A 17,587-nucleotide genomic window follows, 5' to 3' on the forward strand; every position below is an offset into this window, starting at 1 on the left:
GAATGAGTGTGTGAGTGCCTGTGGGGACGATAGCTGTGTTTTTAATGCCAGCCTCCTAGGTGGCATGGGAATGCGGCTTCTTTCTGGGTCAGGGCACATACAGTACAGAGGGATTACACCTGGGAGCTCAGAGGAGATGAGGACTCTCTCTTTCCCACTCGCTCTGTGTGTCTCTGTGATGGATAAAACAAATCACACTACCAAAATGTCTGTCTTGCTATAATGTTTGTCTTACTCTCCTAGGAGGCAGGGACTCTGAGAGAAGATTGGAGATTCAAAGGGATTGCGACACGGTAAACAGAATAAGGTGTAAAACGGTGCTCTGGACAAAATGAGTATAACATCCAGATGATTTGAGGCACAGCTGGCGAAGGACTGGTAACGTATAGAGGGGTAAACGTTTAAAATGCACCAACACTAAGGATACTTTTTGTAAACACGCTTTATTTTTTTTTTGACTGTAACTTGTTAATATTAATATCAGAGTCACTGCTCGCTGATAAGTTCATGCAAAGAAAAGATGTCCAAGAGGTGCTACTTTACACATGTTGTGTTTAAATACCACAGTGAGGGAGTGTGTTTGTCAGAGTTTCTCACGGTCGGTAATATCATGATTTAGCTAAATAATCTCTTTTCTTTCTCATTATTTTCAATGAACGATACAATGCAAAGCTGCACAGTAAACATTTTAAAAAGTGAAAGCCACTGATCAAGCAGGACTGAGGTGTTAAAGGTCCTTTAAAGTCACAGACCAGACATTCAAAATTACTCTACACTGTTGGCCTCATGTGATTTCCCCCAAAAAATAATGTTAAGAGAATAAAAAAAGAACAAAAGAGAAGAAGGATATACGCAAATATAGTAGCAGAGTGGAGGGGGTATGCACAGATTACAGAATGAACTTACAACATATATCCATGAATAAAAGCCAAAGTAAAAGGACATTCAATAGTTCAAGCTCATTTTCTAAATTGGTAAATGTGACATGGAAAAACGAATACTTTGTGCCATCAGTGCATACTCCCGGTCCTGGAGTGTCAGAATCCTGCATGTCTTAAACATGTCACCGCTTCAATTCACGTGATCATAATGAGTGCTGCGTTATCAGGTTTTCTGAACAGCTTCGGGATGACACATTCAATAAATGCAGGTGTGTTGGAGAAGAAAGACATTAAAAAGATGCAGGACTGTGGCCCACCAGGACCGGGAGCTCCCACCACTGCTGTGTCAGCTCCAGATAAATGGAGCATTTTCAACACAAATTTCCATGATCTAATCTAATCTACTCATCGGGTGACGGCAGTTTGAAAGGTGCCCCCATTCGCATGCCGCGCATCTTTCTACTCACTTGTGTCTGAAGGGTGAGACGAACTGGCAGTACTGGCAGCTGTATTTGTCCTCTCTGCTGAACAGCGCCATGGCAGAGTGGCTCCTCTCGTGGGACCTCAGTCCCTGCATGGACATGAAGACTCTGTCGCATTGGGCACACGGGTGACCCCTTGTGGCTAAGCGCTGGTTCAGCTGTCCCCCTGACACCACTGCGCGGGCAGCGGCCACGAGCGCGGCCGCACGTCCCTCAGCGACATCCGGTTCGGGATCCAGGGTCTCCACGGCAACGGCAATGCCCCCAGAAGCCGCGGAGTAGGATGGGCTCATCGTTACGGCCACAGACTCATCGAAGCCATCCACCTCGGGCGCTTCGTTCTCCTCGAGGTTCCCGTTGGTCAGAGTCTCCGTGGGCAGAGTCAGTGGAACCTCAGTGGCTTCCTGCTGCAAAACAAAGTTTATAAGGTGGTCAGCCACTCGTCTGTACCTTTAAAATAGTTAGTCAGAGGGAATCCAAGTACTGAAACAAAAGGAAAAATAGGCTTTTTATTCATCGCTTAGAGTCTGGAATTTGTCGCCCTGAGATACATTGTGTAATAGCACATGAGCCACAGTTAAGCATCTGTCTAAACACCTCCCGTTTTGTCTTTTGTATCCCTGCAATCACTGTCAATTAAGCTTTAGTTACAGCCTTCTCTCAATCTGTGCCTTCGCTTTTTATGTTGCATGATCGACTCAAGAGTATGAGGTAACGATTACCTAAGGCCAACTTTAACCCTGACCTAAAATAAGACCTCTGGTTTTCCAGTGCACTGACAATAATAAATGTTTTGATGAGAAAAAAGAAAGATCACTAGAACTGCTACAATTTGGCAGATCTTAAATCTTAATACAACAAATTGATTTCTTGTTTAAGTTTGGCACAGTGATAACCAACTCCTATCACCACAACCCCATATAAGCACTTTTCAACCTATGCATCTTCAATACTGCTTTAGCCAATGCCGGGTCACATGGGACCGGAGCCAATCCCAGCTGACTGCCGGTAATGGAAGAGTACACCCTGTACAGGTCCCGAGTCCATCACGGGGCAAATCCAGACTGACACCGTCATACAAACACATTTACATTTACAGGTAATTTACAGTGACCAGCTGCAAATGCGTGGTTTGACTGTGGGAGGAAATATTAGTATCAGGAGAAAATACACACACACAAAGAAGTCCCCGCACACTGTGTCATATCATACTGTACATGTTAACCATTACATCAATGTGCAGCCCCCACTTATTTTAAACAAGTACTTATACAATTACACAAACTGAGAAGTAAAACTCCTCCATCTCCTTTCACTTCCTCCGTCTGCCGGAGTGCAAGCCGCTTACTGCAGCCATCACAAGCAGACAGACAATCACCATGACTTCTTTACTGCCTGGAGGAAACTCATTCTTCTGTGGAAGGACCTGACCCTGCACTTCATGCAGCCATAAATAAGATGTGGCATCCACTGGCCGAACCTTGCCATCCAGTCCCTGAATGCACTCCGAGCCTGTACTTCATCACTCTGTATAAGCAGCCGATGGAGCTTTTGAATTAAAACTTCTATTTGTGACATTTTTTGTTGCCCTGCGCATGGATGAAAAAACACAGTTTAAGCCATGTGCTAGGAATGCCGTGCATGGACAAAGCCCCATCTCGCAAATTGTCAGTCAGTCACACACATCACCATGGCAGACTTTTTAAAAATACATCTAAAACTCAAATTTAAGCCAAATCGGGTCTAATTTGAAGTTTTTTTTTTTTTTTTCTTTCTTCCTTCAAAGTGAATGCAGGATTCTGCCTGGCCTCAAACCATCTCATCTTAGATACATTAAGACAGGCTGTCTGATGGGAGAACCAGGCCTACATTTGGGTGAGGCGTTGGATCCTTGGGCCTCTTCCCCTCACTGGCAGCCTCAGTGGAATACTAATGTTCGAGTGGCTACCCGCCGCTGCCCTGAAAGTTATGGCTCACGAATCCAGTCCCCGTCCACAGCAAAGGGACAGTAGGGATTGTATTGACTGGAGGAAACTGACGGACTATTTTGAAGCCCCGGGCAGTTAATAAACAAAACTGAAAAAAAAAAAAAAAAAACAAGTGCAGTAAAACAGATCACCGTGATGAACGGAGGATAACAGAAAAATAGTCTTCTGTTTCTCAACATGTGTCGAAATCTCTACAGCGCAGGGACACGACTGACATATTCACTACATTAACAGACTTTATGATTCAGTGCATCCACAATTTGTTGTGACTCACCAAAACGCGTAATTGTTTCCCTTTGTATATAATTTGCAAATAAATGTTCAGCACATGCCAAAATGTAGAATAGCACTTTTTTAACTTGGCTGCAAATAAGGAATATTATTTGGTAAATATTTAAGTGCACCGATATCTCAGAGACTGTTATTATCTGTGAAATGGTCGTTGTTTTTTTCTACACTCATAACATCAAGTAAAACATTTCAAGCATTTCGATGATTATTTTTCCTTTTCATAAAATAGGAAAAACTGCTCTGAAATACTGAGTTACATTATTGTTGATGTTGAAGGCTTGACCTATATCAGTTTGTGCTTAATAAATATAGAATAGCTGGACGTATGAATATTAAAATGAAATTAAAGAAACATCTGCTTTCCCATTGTAATCGTTTTTAAGATGCACCTGCCAGCAGTTTTATCCAAATTTTGCATTCGGGCTTTCACATGGAGATGATGATAATTAAAAGTTACTTACTTTGACATGTCCTTCTTTGGCCTCTCCATACTGGACGTGCTTCCTCAGGTGGTTGCAGATAGCGCGGAGGGTTGGATGTATCTCTACACAGAAGTTGCACCTGAATCCTATAGGAACTTTATTTACAGGATTTTCCTGAAAACAGACGAAAACAAGCAATAAATCATTTTTCATTTAACACTTTTATGGTCATAAAATCACTTTACAAGATACATTTTTTTAACAATATTTATGCAATTCATACAGGCAGGTCTTTGTAATCTTTATTAATACTGCCCACCTGCTGTATTTTCCATAATGTGAAATCACCATTTCATATTTCTTTAATTTCTCTAATAGAAGCTGCAAAGTGACTCAAATCTTACATTTATTATTCAATTATTCAATACTAAATTAGGTATGGTGGTTTTGATGAACTTATTATAAAACTAATTATCATTTTTCATTAATGTGCACTGTCACATATACTCACACTGTAGGAAAAAATGTTTTAATGTATAATTATCACTTTAAATATCTCCACACTTTAGCTTTGGTTGAATATTACTACAGCAGACATAGCAGTAAATTAGGGTTTTTAAAGTATCTTGATGTTTGAAAAAAACACAACAATGGCGAACTTCTCATAGTGAGTGCACACATTTTCTTACCTTGTCAAATTTGGTCTCAGGTAGATCTGCAGTTTTCTGTTTGCTGAGAGTCTGTTTTCTCTTCTCCATCCTCATGGCTCTTTTGTGAAACTCCTCATTGTGATTCAGCAGATGGTTAGCCAGAACAGGGAGGTCCAGAAACTTCAGCTCACAGTGAGAACACTGGTACAGCTCGGACTCCTCATCCTCAGGAAGAGGGGACACCACAAAGTCCCTCATTAAGTCAATGGTGTGGTGGTCATTGTAGTGCATAGAGAGCAGCTGGCCCGTGCTAAAGGACAACTGGAAGCATTTTAGACACTTGAAAGGCAGCCATCCAGCATCTGCGTCTTGCTCGGGTTGAAGAGGGACCTCCAGTAGTTCCTTGTTGTCCTCTACCTCTGCATCGTCAGCAATCTTCTCAGGTTCTTTGGCATAAATAACAGTAAAGTAGCGGCCGAGCTTGCTTGAATGCTGCTTCTTGGGGAAGACACCTGGGTGGCGTTTAATGTAGTGCGAGACAATGCTCTTCCTGCTGAAGGCCTGGAAGCCACAAAGAGAGCACCTCCTTCTCTCCACAGCCAAGCGTAGCTCTTCAGTCATTTCTGTATTTTCTGTGTCAGATGTGGGGGCAGCAATCACTTTGTTCGGTTTGTCGGTCAAAGTCTTGGAAGCTGCAAGACAGTGAGTATAATAGGCGTCGATGTCGTGACGCTTCTGGTAGTGCGCTGCCAGACCTTTGCGTATGGGGTTTGTGTATGAACACAGAGCGCATTTGAAGACGTTGTTTTTCCCCTCTGGCTGAGCACGGACATTGTTGTGTTTGATACGATAGTGGCGAGCGATGCCTTTCCTGGTTGAGCAAAAGTATTTGCAGAGCTGACACTTGAATACTGCATGTTTCTCCGTCTTATTGATGGGTAACTGAGAGAGAGCAAGGTCCAACTCACTGACCTCCTGGACTTTTCCTGCACTTGATAGATTGCTAACACTGCATTCAGCTACTGGCTCCATTTCTTTACCGGAAGAGAAATGTGTCAGAGAGGGAGTGAACATATCAGAGGCAGACTGATTGTGATATTTCTCATAGTGGATTTTGAGTTTCTCTAGTGTCCCATGTGTGTATGGACACATTTTACATCTGTACGCCCCATAGCCCTGCCTTTGCGTTTTAAACTTGTCATCTCCTTCTTGTACGTCAGCGATATGCTCTATGTCATCTGCAAAGTCTTCTGCGGTGACTTTCACTAATGGGTGTCGTTTCTGGTAATGAGTTAGCACACCGTGAATGCGGGAGTTTACATATGGACAGTGGCGACACTTATACACAGAACTGGGGTTGATGTCTGCCTCCTGGGCAAAATCTGCAGCTTTTACTTTCATGCCTGGGTGCTTCTTCCCATAGTGAGTGAGGAGGCCGTGGAGACTGTTATACTCCGACAGACAAACGGTGCACTGATAAGCATTATTTGAGATGGAAAGGCGTGGGTGGGGAGGATGAGGGTTGCTTTCTTGAGGTGGAGTGGCAATGACCAGTGCTCCATCATCCTCAACAGACTGGCAATTCAAAGGCGCAAAATTTGTGGCAACCTGCTGGTGGATCTTTTCAGCTGGGCCATTCCCTTTGATGATGTCGAGGAGCACAGACTCATCCCCTTTGATAGCCCATGGGTGAACTGCCTGATAGTGACTGGTGATGTCCCATATTGAACAGGCCTCAAAGGCACAGTCTTTACATTTGTAATGCTTCGTTTCCAGATTGCCCCCTTGATGGGTGGTCTCAGGACCAGCCCATAGCTTGCTAGCCATGTAGGCGTAATCAACATTATGCTCGGGGTGACGTCTTTGGTAATGGAGCAACAGGCCTTGGGGTTCAGCATGGGAGTAAATGCACCACTCACAATGGTACCCAGCTTCCAGAATACCATCTTGGTAGGCCCAGTGTAAAATGGTCATGGCGGTGGCTTTCACAGTGGGGTGCTCTTTCTTCAGGTGTTTTTTCAGGGCATAGACGTAGGGTGATGTGTAGGAACAGTGTCTGCACTTAAGGGAACGCAAAGGTGTGGCGTCTTCTGGGTCTGGAGGAGCCGCGTTCATCGCAGAAGAGATGCTACTTGACTGAACCATCTGCGCATGCTCGCGTTGACTCCGCACAACTGCAGTGTGACGGCGTACAAGATCGGCATTGGCCTTGGTTTCTCTGTGCTTTTTCTGGTAGTGAATAAGCACCCCTTTTACAGTACGGTTGCCATAATCACAGTGCTGGCAAAAGAACAGCTCATCCTCACCTTTCTCAACACTGCCAGGTTTGGGACTTGAGTTATTCGATCCGCTGTGGCCATTATTTTGAAACTGCTTCAAAAACTGTTTAGGAGTTGCAATCTGCAATTCATCCATTAGCTTCATCAAACCAGGAGTTGGAGCGCCATGTTTGATATATTTAGCCGTCACTTTCACTTCTGGGTGTCGTTTTTGATAATGAACCAACACCCCAACGACAGACCTGTTGCTGTAGACGCAGTGTTTACAGTAGTACATTTCATCATCTGTTCCATACAGTGCTGCACTTGAATGTTTTGGAGTTGTAGACATGCTGGGGCTGAATGAAGAGTTGGCAACCGGCTGTGACTGATCCACTGAGATGACCTTCATGGTTTTCTGGATACGAAAATAAGACGCCTTTTGTTCCGGGTGTTTCTTCTGGTAGTGGACCAATACTGAGTGCATATTGGGGCTAGCAAAGGTACACACATCACAGTCATACACAACTACATTACCACCCATAGCTTCTTTGAGAGGTTCTGCTTCAGCACTAGCTTCGGGGGATTTGGAAGCAGCTTTTAGTACTGGACTTGAACCACTCGACCTGGGCATCGATGTTGCCGAATTAAAATTCTTGGGGCCAGAGTTCAGTATTTCCCTCAGAGTTTGTGATTCAGCCGTTTTGGGGGTCTGTTCCACAATATAGCTGGAGAAGATCATAGCGTTGTTAATCTTCACTGTGGGATGCATTCTTTGGTAATGAGGCATTAGGCTCCTGACATTGGGGCTCGTGTAGGAACAGAAACGGCACATGTACAATAGATGTGGTTGGTTGAAATTGAGCACATTGCTCGCTTCAGGGTGATGATCCATGTAGTGTTGGTGCAGGTCATTGTAACTTGTGTATTCGATGTAGCACTCCAAGCAGCGAAAGACTGCACTCTGGTCTTCTGGGTCCAGGATATACTTAAAGCTGAATTTGATGTATGGGTGCATCCTCTGGTAATGGGTGCTGACGCTACGAGCTGATTTGTTGTGATAGTCACAGTGTTTACAGTAGAAACGTGCGGTTCCAGCTTCTTCCGAATATTCAATGCTCTCTTGAATAGTGCCGTCGTTGGGATCAACAGAGACATTTTCACTATCATCCGAGAGAATCAGTGATAAAGGAATGTTTCTAGGTTTGGACTTGGGATTGCTTTTTCGTTTTCCTATTCTGCCTCCGTCATGAGTGAGCACCGATTCTCTTCCATGAAGTTGTGTGCTGTAGGCAAAGATTGGGTTTGTGTTGTCAAAATTTCCACTCTCATCAGCACTGACATTTTCTCCTACATCTTCATCATCCATGTCATCCAGATTTATGATCATGTCCTGCTGGCTTTGGCTTATCTTACTTTGAAGGTTACTGGCAATCTCATCAATTCTAGTTCTCTTTTTGACTGAGGACAAATCCAAAGGCAAGTCATTAATGGACTTCCTGGCTCTTTTCCCTGTTACTAGGGACTTTTTGGTGGCGAGGCCTAAAATGGATGTCTGGGTTTTTTGCAGCAAGATTGGAGAGGCATCCACTTCAGAATCGGGCTGGTCTGTCAGCTGGTTTTCAAAGACAGTAGAATCTAGGTCATCACAGTAGGAATGCTTATGCTGCTGGTGCACCCTCAGACCTTTCAGAGTGGTGGTTGAGAAGCTGCACAGTGTGCAGCGGTGAGGGTTCTGCTGGTCGTTTGATGTGCTGGTTGTCTTTTTTCCATTGACTTTGGAACATACATTCCCCCCATTAACGGGCTCCGCTGCATTGTCATTCTGAGGTTCTGGGCTATCACTGGTTAGATCCATTGTCTCTAAATCTGAGGAGTTGTGGCTCTGTTTGTGCGCGCCGAGTTTCAGAGCGGTGGTGCAAATAAACGGGCATTCGTCACATTTATACACTGTGGTCTTGCCGGAAAGGTGGATGTTTTCAATGTGACGAGAGATGCTCCGCCTGTGCATGGTGAGGAAGGAGCAGAAGGGACACTGGAAACGGTTCATGTATTTTCTGAAAGGAATTCCTTTAGTCTCCAGTAATTTATTATCCTCATCTGTTAATAGCTGCTTTGCATCTGCAGACAAGGTTCCTGTATAGCTGGGATCATCCATGTCGCCCAACTCTTCATCATCATCGTCATCCTCTAAGCTGCTCCTGGAGTGCTCCTCATTGATTAAGCTCGCGTCCATCTCTGTGACACTGTTGGAGACGTCTGAGGACGCAAACCTCTTCGACAATATGGAGGAACCTGTGCTGTTGGGTGTGATTGCACTGATCTGTGCGTATTGAAAGGCGACTGTCTTTGCCACTGCATTTTCAGGTGTCTTTGCTCCTGACCCGTCTTTTCCACTAATATCATCAGAACTCATCTTTGATCTCGTAGGGCTGAGGGAAGAGGCGGGAGAATCTGGCTTGGGTGAGCTTGCGCTCGCCTCCCCTTCTACATCTGCAATGCAGGAAACTATCTTGACCTTGTCGCTGTGTTCCTTAACCACGTGGCTAGTCCAGCTGTCCTTCTGGTCAGTCTGATAGTCACACCATTCGCAGGCAAATGTTCCTGTCGTGAGCCCACTGGCCGAGTTAGATTCCTCCCCAGTCTCCACGTACTCAGGAGGATCTCCAGCAGTAGCCGAAGGACCTTTATTATGATACATAAGTTGGTGTTTTATTATCCTTGCTTTCCGTGGAGACTTGTATGTGCAATACTGACAGGAATACACCTTTGAATGGTCATTGTGCCTTATAACGGTGTAGCTGGGCTGCTTAGCTGTTGGTGAGGAAACGCTTGCATCTGAATCTTCCTCCCCGACATTATGCACCTTTTTGGTGTGATTCCTCAAGAATGCCTTCGATCTGAAGTAACGGACGCAGAATTTGCACTGGTAAAACTGCAGATGTGTTTCAGCTGTCTGCTTCTGTGATGTTTGGTTAGGACTGTCAGCAGGATCGGGGCCTAGAAGGAGAAAATACGTGAGACATGTTAAAAAAAAAAAAAAACAGCACAATAATATTTTGCATTTACTATTTAGACTTTGTGCTGCTTGTGTTTATAAAAACAGCCACAGCTCATACTACATTGTATACTAACAATGTTACCTAATCCTCAATAAATGAACGACATGTGTATCGAAGTGGTCGGCATACTTGTTCCGGCTTGAGGAGGTGTAAAATCCTTGTTATTCTTATCTTCAAGTTCCCTTTCTTCCTCCTCGTCTTCATCCTCATCTTTCAGAGAGTCAGACCCATCTGCATCTGCAGGTTGCAGGAAAACAGTGTGCACTTCCTGTATGTGGGTCTTCAAGTCGTCGTAGGAGTCGGCGCGGAAGTCACAGCCATCACACTGCAATACCTCCATCACTATAACGGGGTAGAAGTCCCTGGAAAATCAGGGAAACCTATAAAGACGGAAAAAGAACAAAGCATGCGGAGAGTTGAATTTAAACGTTCGGAAGAGGCACAGGCTGAAATATTTTACAGAACAAATAGAAGCATCAAATGATGTATGTTAAAATGTGTAAACTGGAGTCGGTCCAATGCTTCTGCGTTATATGATGCTACACTGCCACTATATTCGGTGTATTTAATGTGCCCTTCCGTCAGAATGAGCTGGTGATGATGTTAGATGATTACTACTGGTGATTCCTGCTGTGAACAAAGAATAATCAGGTGCAGGATGAAAGACACACCTTTTTTTTTTTCTTCCACAGAACAAGTAAGACAATGGGGGGGGGGGGGGGGGGTGCTTTCTAATGTGTATGATTGTGCTCTCAGATATAATATAAAAAAATAAGCCTCATTTGCCTTTTTAGAGCTTCTTCAATTTGCAAGGTGCTAAAAAAAGGTGCTGCATAATTTAACCATGTGAGCAGAAAATGTGTATGACTTGTTGTGTCAGTTTTACTTGGATTTTAAGATTGGAAAAGCTTGCAAAAAAAAATGAAAAATAAAATTACACAATTATAAAAACACTGTCGTAACACAACTCCTAACACCAAAATGAAATGTGGGTGCAAAACAATCCAAATATGCTAAAAAAAATATGGACTCATTGGCTGTTATTATTTTAAAAGCTGTGGGAAAATGCTACAAACATTGAGAAATGAAAAAAATAGGAAAGCACGGTACCCATTTTTTTAAAGGTTGACTACAAGTACTAACTTTTAGTTACTTGCCAATATAAAGTACCCATATACCTACTTATTACATAGTGTTAAAATTCTTATAATTGTTTTCAAATGTTTTATTTTCATCTGATGCTTTCAACATTTATCTCGCACAAACAGTCACTGTATAGTTTTCTTGGACTTGACATTTGATTAAAAAAAAAAACACTGAAATTTGAAGTATAACAAAACTTTATTAAATAATCTTTTACCATTTTACTAGCTGGGATCTGTAACACTGAACTGAATGAAGATGTATAGAAGATGGACAGATGGCACAAGCAACTAAGAGATTCTAATTTTCAAAACAATACGTCAAATATCAAGCTTCACAGATTCCTACACAAAGATTTTGTACCTCTAAAAAATTGATGGAAACTCGACCAGAAACCAGACAGTGAGCTGATTTCATCCAAAATGCTACTCACAATATCACTCAGAATACCAAGAAGGCCCCATTTTTTCAACATAGATCTCATTCTAAGAACAATGGAGGGACTGAGGAGGGATTACAGGCTGATTTGACCCCTTTTTATTACCTTGGGATAAGCAACAGCTGGAGAGCAGCTCCACAGCTCCGTATTAAGAGCAGACTATTCCATCAGATTGTATCAACTGTTCTGAGAAAAAAAAAGATTGAATGAATCAACCACGAAATGAAAGCTTTACGTCTTTAAGGCTTTTTTTTTTTTTTTTTCGTAGGTTCGACTTGAAGCCAGAAAGAAAATGGAGGCTGATGGTGTGGCCATCATTTCAGACCTCTTTCATCATGGCTTTCTAATCATCAGTCATCTGGTGTTGAAACCATATAAAAACCACAAACTTGTGGTCTTGTGGCTCACACTGATATTAAATAGGCAGTTAAAGGGCACAGTTTACAACCTTGACTATTGAATCACAAGCCATTCAGTCAGGATTTCTTTGACTTTCTTTTGAATAGGATGGCAGGTAGTATCTGAAGAATGTATTATATTTATGTATGCATTCATGTAGGATTTGAGACATTTTGTATGTGTATTCTGTATTTCTTTTAAACATGGGTCGACAGAGGAAAACATTGCAAATTGCATTATCGAATTGTCGAGTTTTCACTTTTCACAATCAGAATTTAAACTCGGCCCCCACAGTCGAGGTCAAGACTTGACCTGATGCGCCAGATATTTCTTAATATATGCTCATTTCAAAATCATCTGAATATGGATGTACAGCATATGAGATGCAAGATGCATCACCAACATAGTCTGTACACATGGGTACTTTTTGTTCAATAAATGGTCAAATTAAGTATACCTGTATGCTGTTTAAATTTTAATTGCTGAATTGGATGGCTCATGATTGGACTGCTATTCAGTTTTTTTCAGGAAATGAATATTAACTGAACCATAGCGTCTGAATAAATGCACACAACAAAATTGACAAGCACAGTTAGATAGATGAAATATATATATTTAGATTTGCTGGGGTCAATCCACCTGATTGTAGGGGAAGGTAGGTAAACCCTGGAGAGGTTGCCAGTCTGTCACACACATGCACGCACGCACTCAAAAGGGCACATATTGACATACCAATTCGCCTCAAATGCATTCTAAATAAACAAAAAAAAAAAACACAAGCACAGGGAGAACATGCTAACGCACCACCCCCGAGCCCAAACCACTACACCACCAACAGCTCCGTCCAACTACATTATGAAATTCTATAAATACGTATTGTTGCATTCAAAAATTTATCATAACCATTTGACAGAGCTTTAAAACACACATTTACAAATAAATTCTGTGTGTGTTTATTCTTTTGGAAAGGGAACTGTCTCAACGCTGAACTCTAGGCTCAACAATCGTGGTCTGAAGACCAATAACGGAAACCAAATATTGCCTGCAAAGCAGAAGGGAGGCTCTGAAAAGATGTCAACGTGCTTCCAAGTTGCAATTTCCACTGTGTGAAATGTCTTTCAGAAATGGCAGTTAGGGGGATCCGTAGAAATCAAGACAGGGAAACCTGCACATCTGCTGAACAGACCAGCAAAGCCCCAAAAGAGCTGCGGGTTTTAGCTGACACAGGAGCGCTGGTACGACGTTCCACTGCACAACACTGATACACAAGCAGGGTCAATATGGAAGAGTCATCACAGGAAAGCCAGACCTGCAACCTCAACACAAAAGACAACACAAGGATAAGCCCAGGTGATTTTAAAGCATGCTGGGGACAGATTCTAAAACACCGTTAATTGAGTCGAACTATGATTTCAACGTGATGTCAACAGGGGATCATTCACCATTAACTTGTGTTCAAAGACAAACGATAGTAGTAGTTGTTTTTTTACAAGATTATGGAAATGGATTGCAGTTTGTGATAATATTTCTGTAAATTTAACATATTTTGAATATTTTTTTTAATATTTTCAAAGATATCTAAAGGGAAAGGTAATAGTGCATTAAAACCCTTAACAAACACATCCCATACAAAACAGGCATCAGATAATTAATTGTGCTTTTCCAAGAAAATTATTTAGTATTTTTAAGTCAATTAAAAAAATACAAATATCTAATATAAATTTCTGACATGACACAACATATATTTCCGCACTCATATCCAAACTTTTTAAACCAAAAGTAATTTAAAAACCAAAAAGTGTGTGCCAAATATTCTGTGTAGATTCATTTATTACCAATGTGTCTGCTTATTACTCAGGGTAGATACACAGTATAAAGTAACTTAAAAAGAACTAGGTGTCCAAACTCTCTCTGCTTTTTTTTCTCTCTCTTTTCCTATTTCAGGATGATTCTACCAAAATCAAACAATTACACTGGTTTCGGTATGGACACCTTCCAGATCTGAACAGATTTTAATCAGAATTTCTTCGAGATGGACTTCAGGCATAAACAGGTGGCCCCTCTTCGCTTCTTTTCCTCTGTAGATGATTTGCAAACTGTTTTCTTCATTTTGTGCAGCACTGACTATCAATTTCAGTAACATTACAAAAAAAAAAAATCTGAAACAACAAAGTAGTGAGCACAAGGAAAACTGTGCACACACTGGTGGCGTGCACATGAATAAACTCTCACACACAGATACACACACACACACAGCAGTTGTGTATCTGGTAAAAACCAGAAGGACAGAAGAGTGTAGCATGTAACAACTGTCTTGTTTTTTGCCATTGTCACATTTTTGGCTGTTCTCACTAACCTTCACAGCGCGATGGTGTGGGGAGTGACAAAAAGCACACACTATTACCTGGTTAGACTCAAACTGAAGATGTCAGGGTCAGGATAGATTGTAAACAGGTATTACACTGAAATAAGCGTCTGCCTTTACTCTTAAACTTTCCAACCCGACACATTGAACACTTGCTCAGTCAGCCTTGCCAGACCTATTTATTTGTGTAAGCTATTAGGCAAATCTCCAAACATTTTACATGCATTGGAAGAATATTAATGTTTTGCATGGCAAGTGTGACACTTTCTTGATCATTCGCTCTAAATGAAAAAGGCCCGATAGTTTAGAAAGTGATGAATTGCTCTATTAGTGCACTTCTCTCAGATAGGTAGACTCACTAATGAAGATGACTTGTTACACTGAAATTTAATATTGAGATGTCAAGTGGCGGTGTCTTTAAATAAAAAGTTAAACCAAATTAAAACAGGGAGTTGGGCTCAATAGACGACAAACTGAAATACAGTGGCTCGCAAACATATAAATCCAGCTGTTCTGTGAACAAACAGCATCAGGAGGAGCAAGAAACACACCAGAGGGGTCAGGGAGAAAGTTGCACTGTGCAATCCACCATCTGAAAATAGAAAGAGCATGGCACAACTGCAAAGCTACCAAGACACCTGAAGTGACAGGCCTGGCAAGGAGAGCATTGATCAGAGAAGCAGCCGAGATGGCCATGGTAACTTTTGAGGAACTGCTTTTGAGGAATCCACTGCTTAGGCCGGTCCCCCCGGGACACTCCACAAATCAGGTCTTTATGGAAGAGTGGCAAGAAGAAAGCCATTGTTAAAACAAATCCAGAAGAAATCCCATTTGCCACCAGCCATGTTGGGGGACACAGTAAACATGTGGTGGAAGGTGCTCTGGTCAGATGAAACCAAACATTTATATTTTGGACTACATCCAAAATGCAATGTTTTTTTAGTGAAAAAACTAGCAGTGCATATCACCCTGAACACACCATCTCCACTGTGAAATATGGTGGTGGCAGCATCATGCTGTTAGGATGCTTTTCTTCAGGAGGCACAGGGAGGCTGCTCTGAGTTGATGGGAGGATGGACAGAGCCAAATACAGGACAATCTTTGAGTTTGCAAAAGTCTTGAGATTGAGGTGGCGGTTCACCTTCCAGCAGGTTAACGACACATAGAGCCAGAAGAATAATGAAATGATTTAGGTCAAACACATTCATGTGTAAGAATGGTTGAGTCAAAGTCCAGACCTTAATCCAACTGAAAATGTCGGGCATGACTTGAAAATTGTTATTTACAGACGTTCTCCATCCAATATGACTGAGCTTGAGATCATCCGTAAAGAAGAATGGGCAAGTATTTTAGTCACTGCATGTGCAAAGTTGACCAAATACCCCTAAAAAACTTGCAGCTGTTATTCCAGCTCAAGGTGGCTCTACAATGTAAGGGGGCATGAATACTTTGCCACAATTTTGAGTTTTTTATTTGGAAAAAAATAAGAAAAGAAAAAGAAAACCATGTATCATTTCCTTCCAATTCACCTTTACACTGTTATGCTGGTCTATAACATTGAATCCCAATAAAATAATTTACATTTGTCAGTTATAATGTAAAGAACTTCAAGGGTATATGAACCAGCCACGGGTTCTGCCCTCACATGAAGTTGTATGGATTTCTTATTAGGTCATTTTTCTTGAGATGTTTTAGAACCTAATCTATTATGCGTGTAATGGAGAGGAGTTAAATTACAGCGTACCAGTCATACACTACACATAAACATGCATGAGATATTTAAAATTCACAGGCTAAAGATAGCATGAGAATAGTTTTATTACCAAAGACTCCCGATGGTTGGAAACACTAATATCTATAGTGTGCAGAAAAACGTTAGGTTTGGGATTTAATAAAAATGTAATTGTCACAATGTGAGACAAAGCAGGTGAGGCATGAGAGTTGGAGCCATTATGGGGCCTCGTTCTCCCACACTTTGAACAAACATCGATTAAAGACTTCTTTACAGGGGTTATCAAGAATAACAATAAAATGCATTGTTGGGAAAGTTGCTTCATAGGCGAGATACATTCATCCAATTAAAACTTCAGCTGGTAAAGAGTTAAAATAAAATAAAGTCATTGCAGAAGAAAACAGGCCAAGTGTAATCTAACTTCACAAACAAAGGTAATTAAATACGTGATGCACAAAAAAATAACTCAAACAAAAATGAGTTGCTGTGCCATTTACAGTGTCAACTTTAATTTGAACAGATACCAGTGAGCTATGGCTTTAATATCACTATCAATTTCAATCTGCTGCGCTCACTTTTTCCTGAAACTTCCACTGAGATCCAGCCAGAGACCGTTGGGAATCCCACCCTGCGCCCCACACCCAACTGGCCGGCCAGTGAAGAGCTCCATGTGAGGCAGCCAAACAGCCAGTGCGTCCCTCGGCAACCAGGGGATCCATTGTTGTTGAGGGTCAGGTTACAGCCTCACCACGTGGCCCCACCCTGCTCCCTTGGCAGTTCAATGCTGTTTTGAACAAAGTTGCCTGCTAATGCCAGGTTCCTTGACATGGATATCAAGAGAATCCTAAGAGGGGAGAGGATTGCCCAGTGAAAAAGGGAGAGGAAAAAAAAAACAAAAAAAAAAACCTCCTACACAACCACCATCTGCCTCAGAGATGTCTGTGTCTTTTCAGCTAGTCCGTCCCTGCGCCACACCAAGTTAATGGGTGAGATTGTGTAACTGCTTTCATCTAGTCAGCTGGGGCTCTAACAGACAGCGACTGAGCTGCTCAGATCCTCCTCTGAGCTGAGCTTCAAGGGCAGCCATTTTAGGAGCTGACTATGTGCGCTTAGGTGTTCAGCCAGCACACAACATGGACCCACAGATCTGATCCTCTTCCTCAAAGGCAGGCGGCCTGTCGCTGGAGAGCCGCTGACAGAAATCTATCTGCCAGATGTACAGTAGTGTACCCAAGCCCTCTGCCCACACAGCTCAGCAGAAAACACCTCGCACCCTTGCCAGCCTGACTTTGCTCGGCCCTTTCATTTCTCAGGGACATTATCTCACACACATCGAGAGATTTTCAGAGAAACGCTGGGACCCTCTCTCCAAAGAAAGGAGGGATAGGTCAGAGCAAGTGGCAGAGAAAAATAGCAAAACGCATTCTGTGGAAGCTGCCAACTACGTTCCACAAGGGGGTCTAAAAATGTGAGGC

The 17,587-nt window shown here is 42.3% G+C and overlaps 1 protein-coding gene across 1 annotated transcript in view; it reads right to left on the reverse strand.

Annotated features, from left to right (window-relative positions):
* znf462 (zinc finger protein 462) overlaps positions 1 to 17,587 on the reverse strand; it is a 50,422-nt gene that overhangs the window by 13,267 nt on the left and 19,568 nt on the right. The window contains exons 2-5 of the mRNA XM_080476836.1: positions 10,164 to 10,414; positions 4,754 to 9,972; positions 4,104 to 4,238; positions 1,349 to 1,770 (exon numbers count right to left, since the gene is read on the reverse strand). Of these exons, the coding sequence (XP_080332962.1) occupies positions 1,349 to 1,770; positions 4,104 to 4,238; positions 4,754 to 9,972; positions 10,164 to 10,374 (5,987 nt within the window). The 5' untranslated portion in view covers positions 10,375 to 10,414. The remainder of the gene's footprint in view (positions 1 to 1,348; positions 1,771 to 4,103; positions 4,239 to 4,753; positions 9,973 to 10,163; positions 10,415 to 17,587) is intronic.

The sequence above is a fragment of the Lipophrys pholis genome (genome assembly GCF_963383615.2).
Source record: "Lipophrys pholis genome assembly, chromosome: 12".
NCBI classification, from domain to species: domain Eukaryota; kingdom Metazoa; phylum Chordata; class Actinopteri; order Blenniiformes; family Blenniidae; genus Lipophrys; species Lipophrys pholis.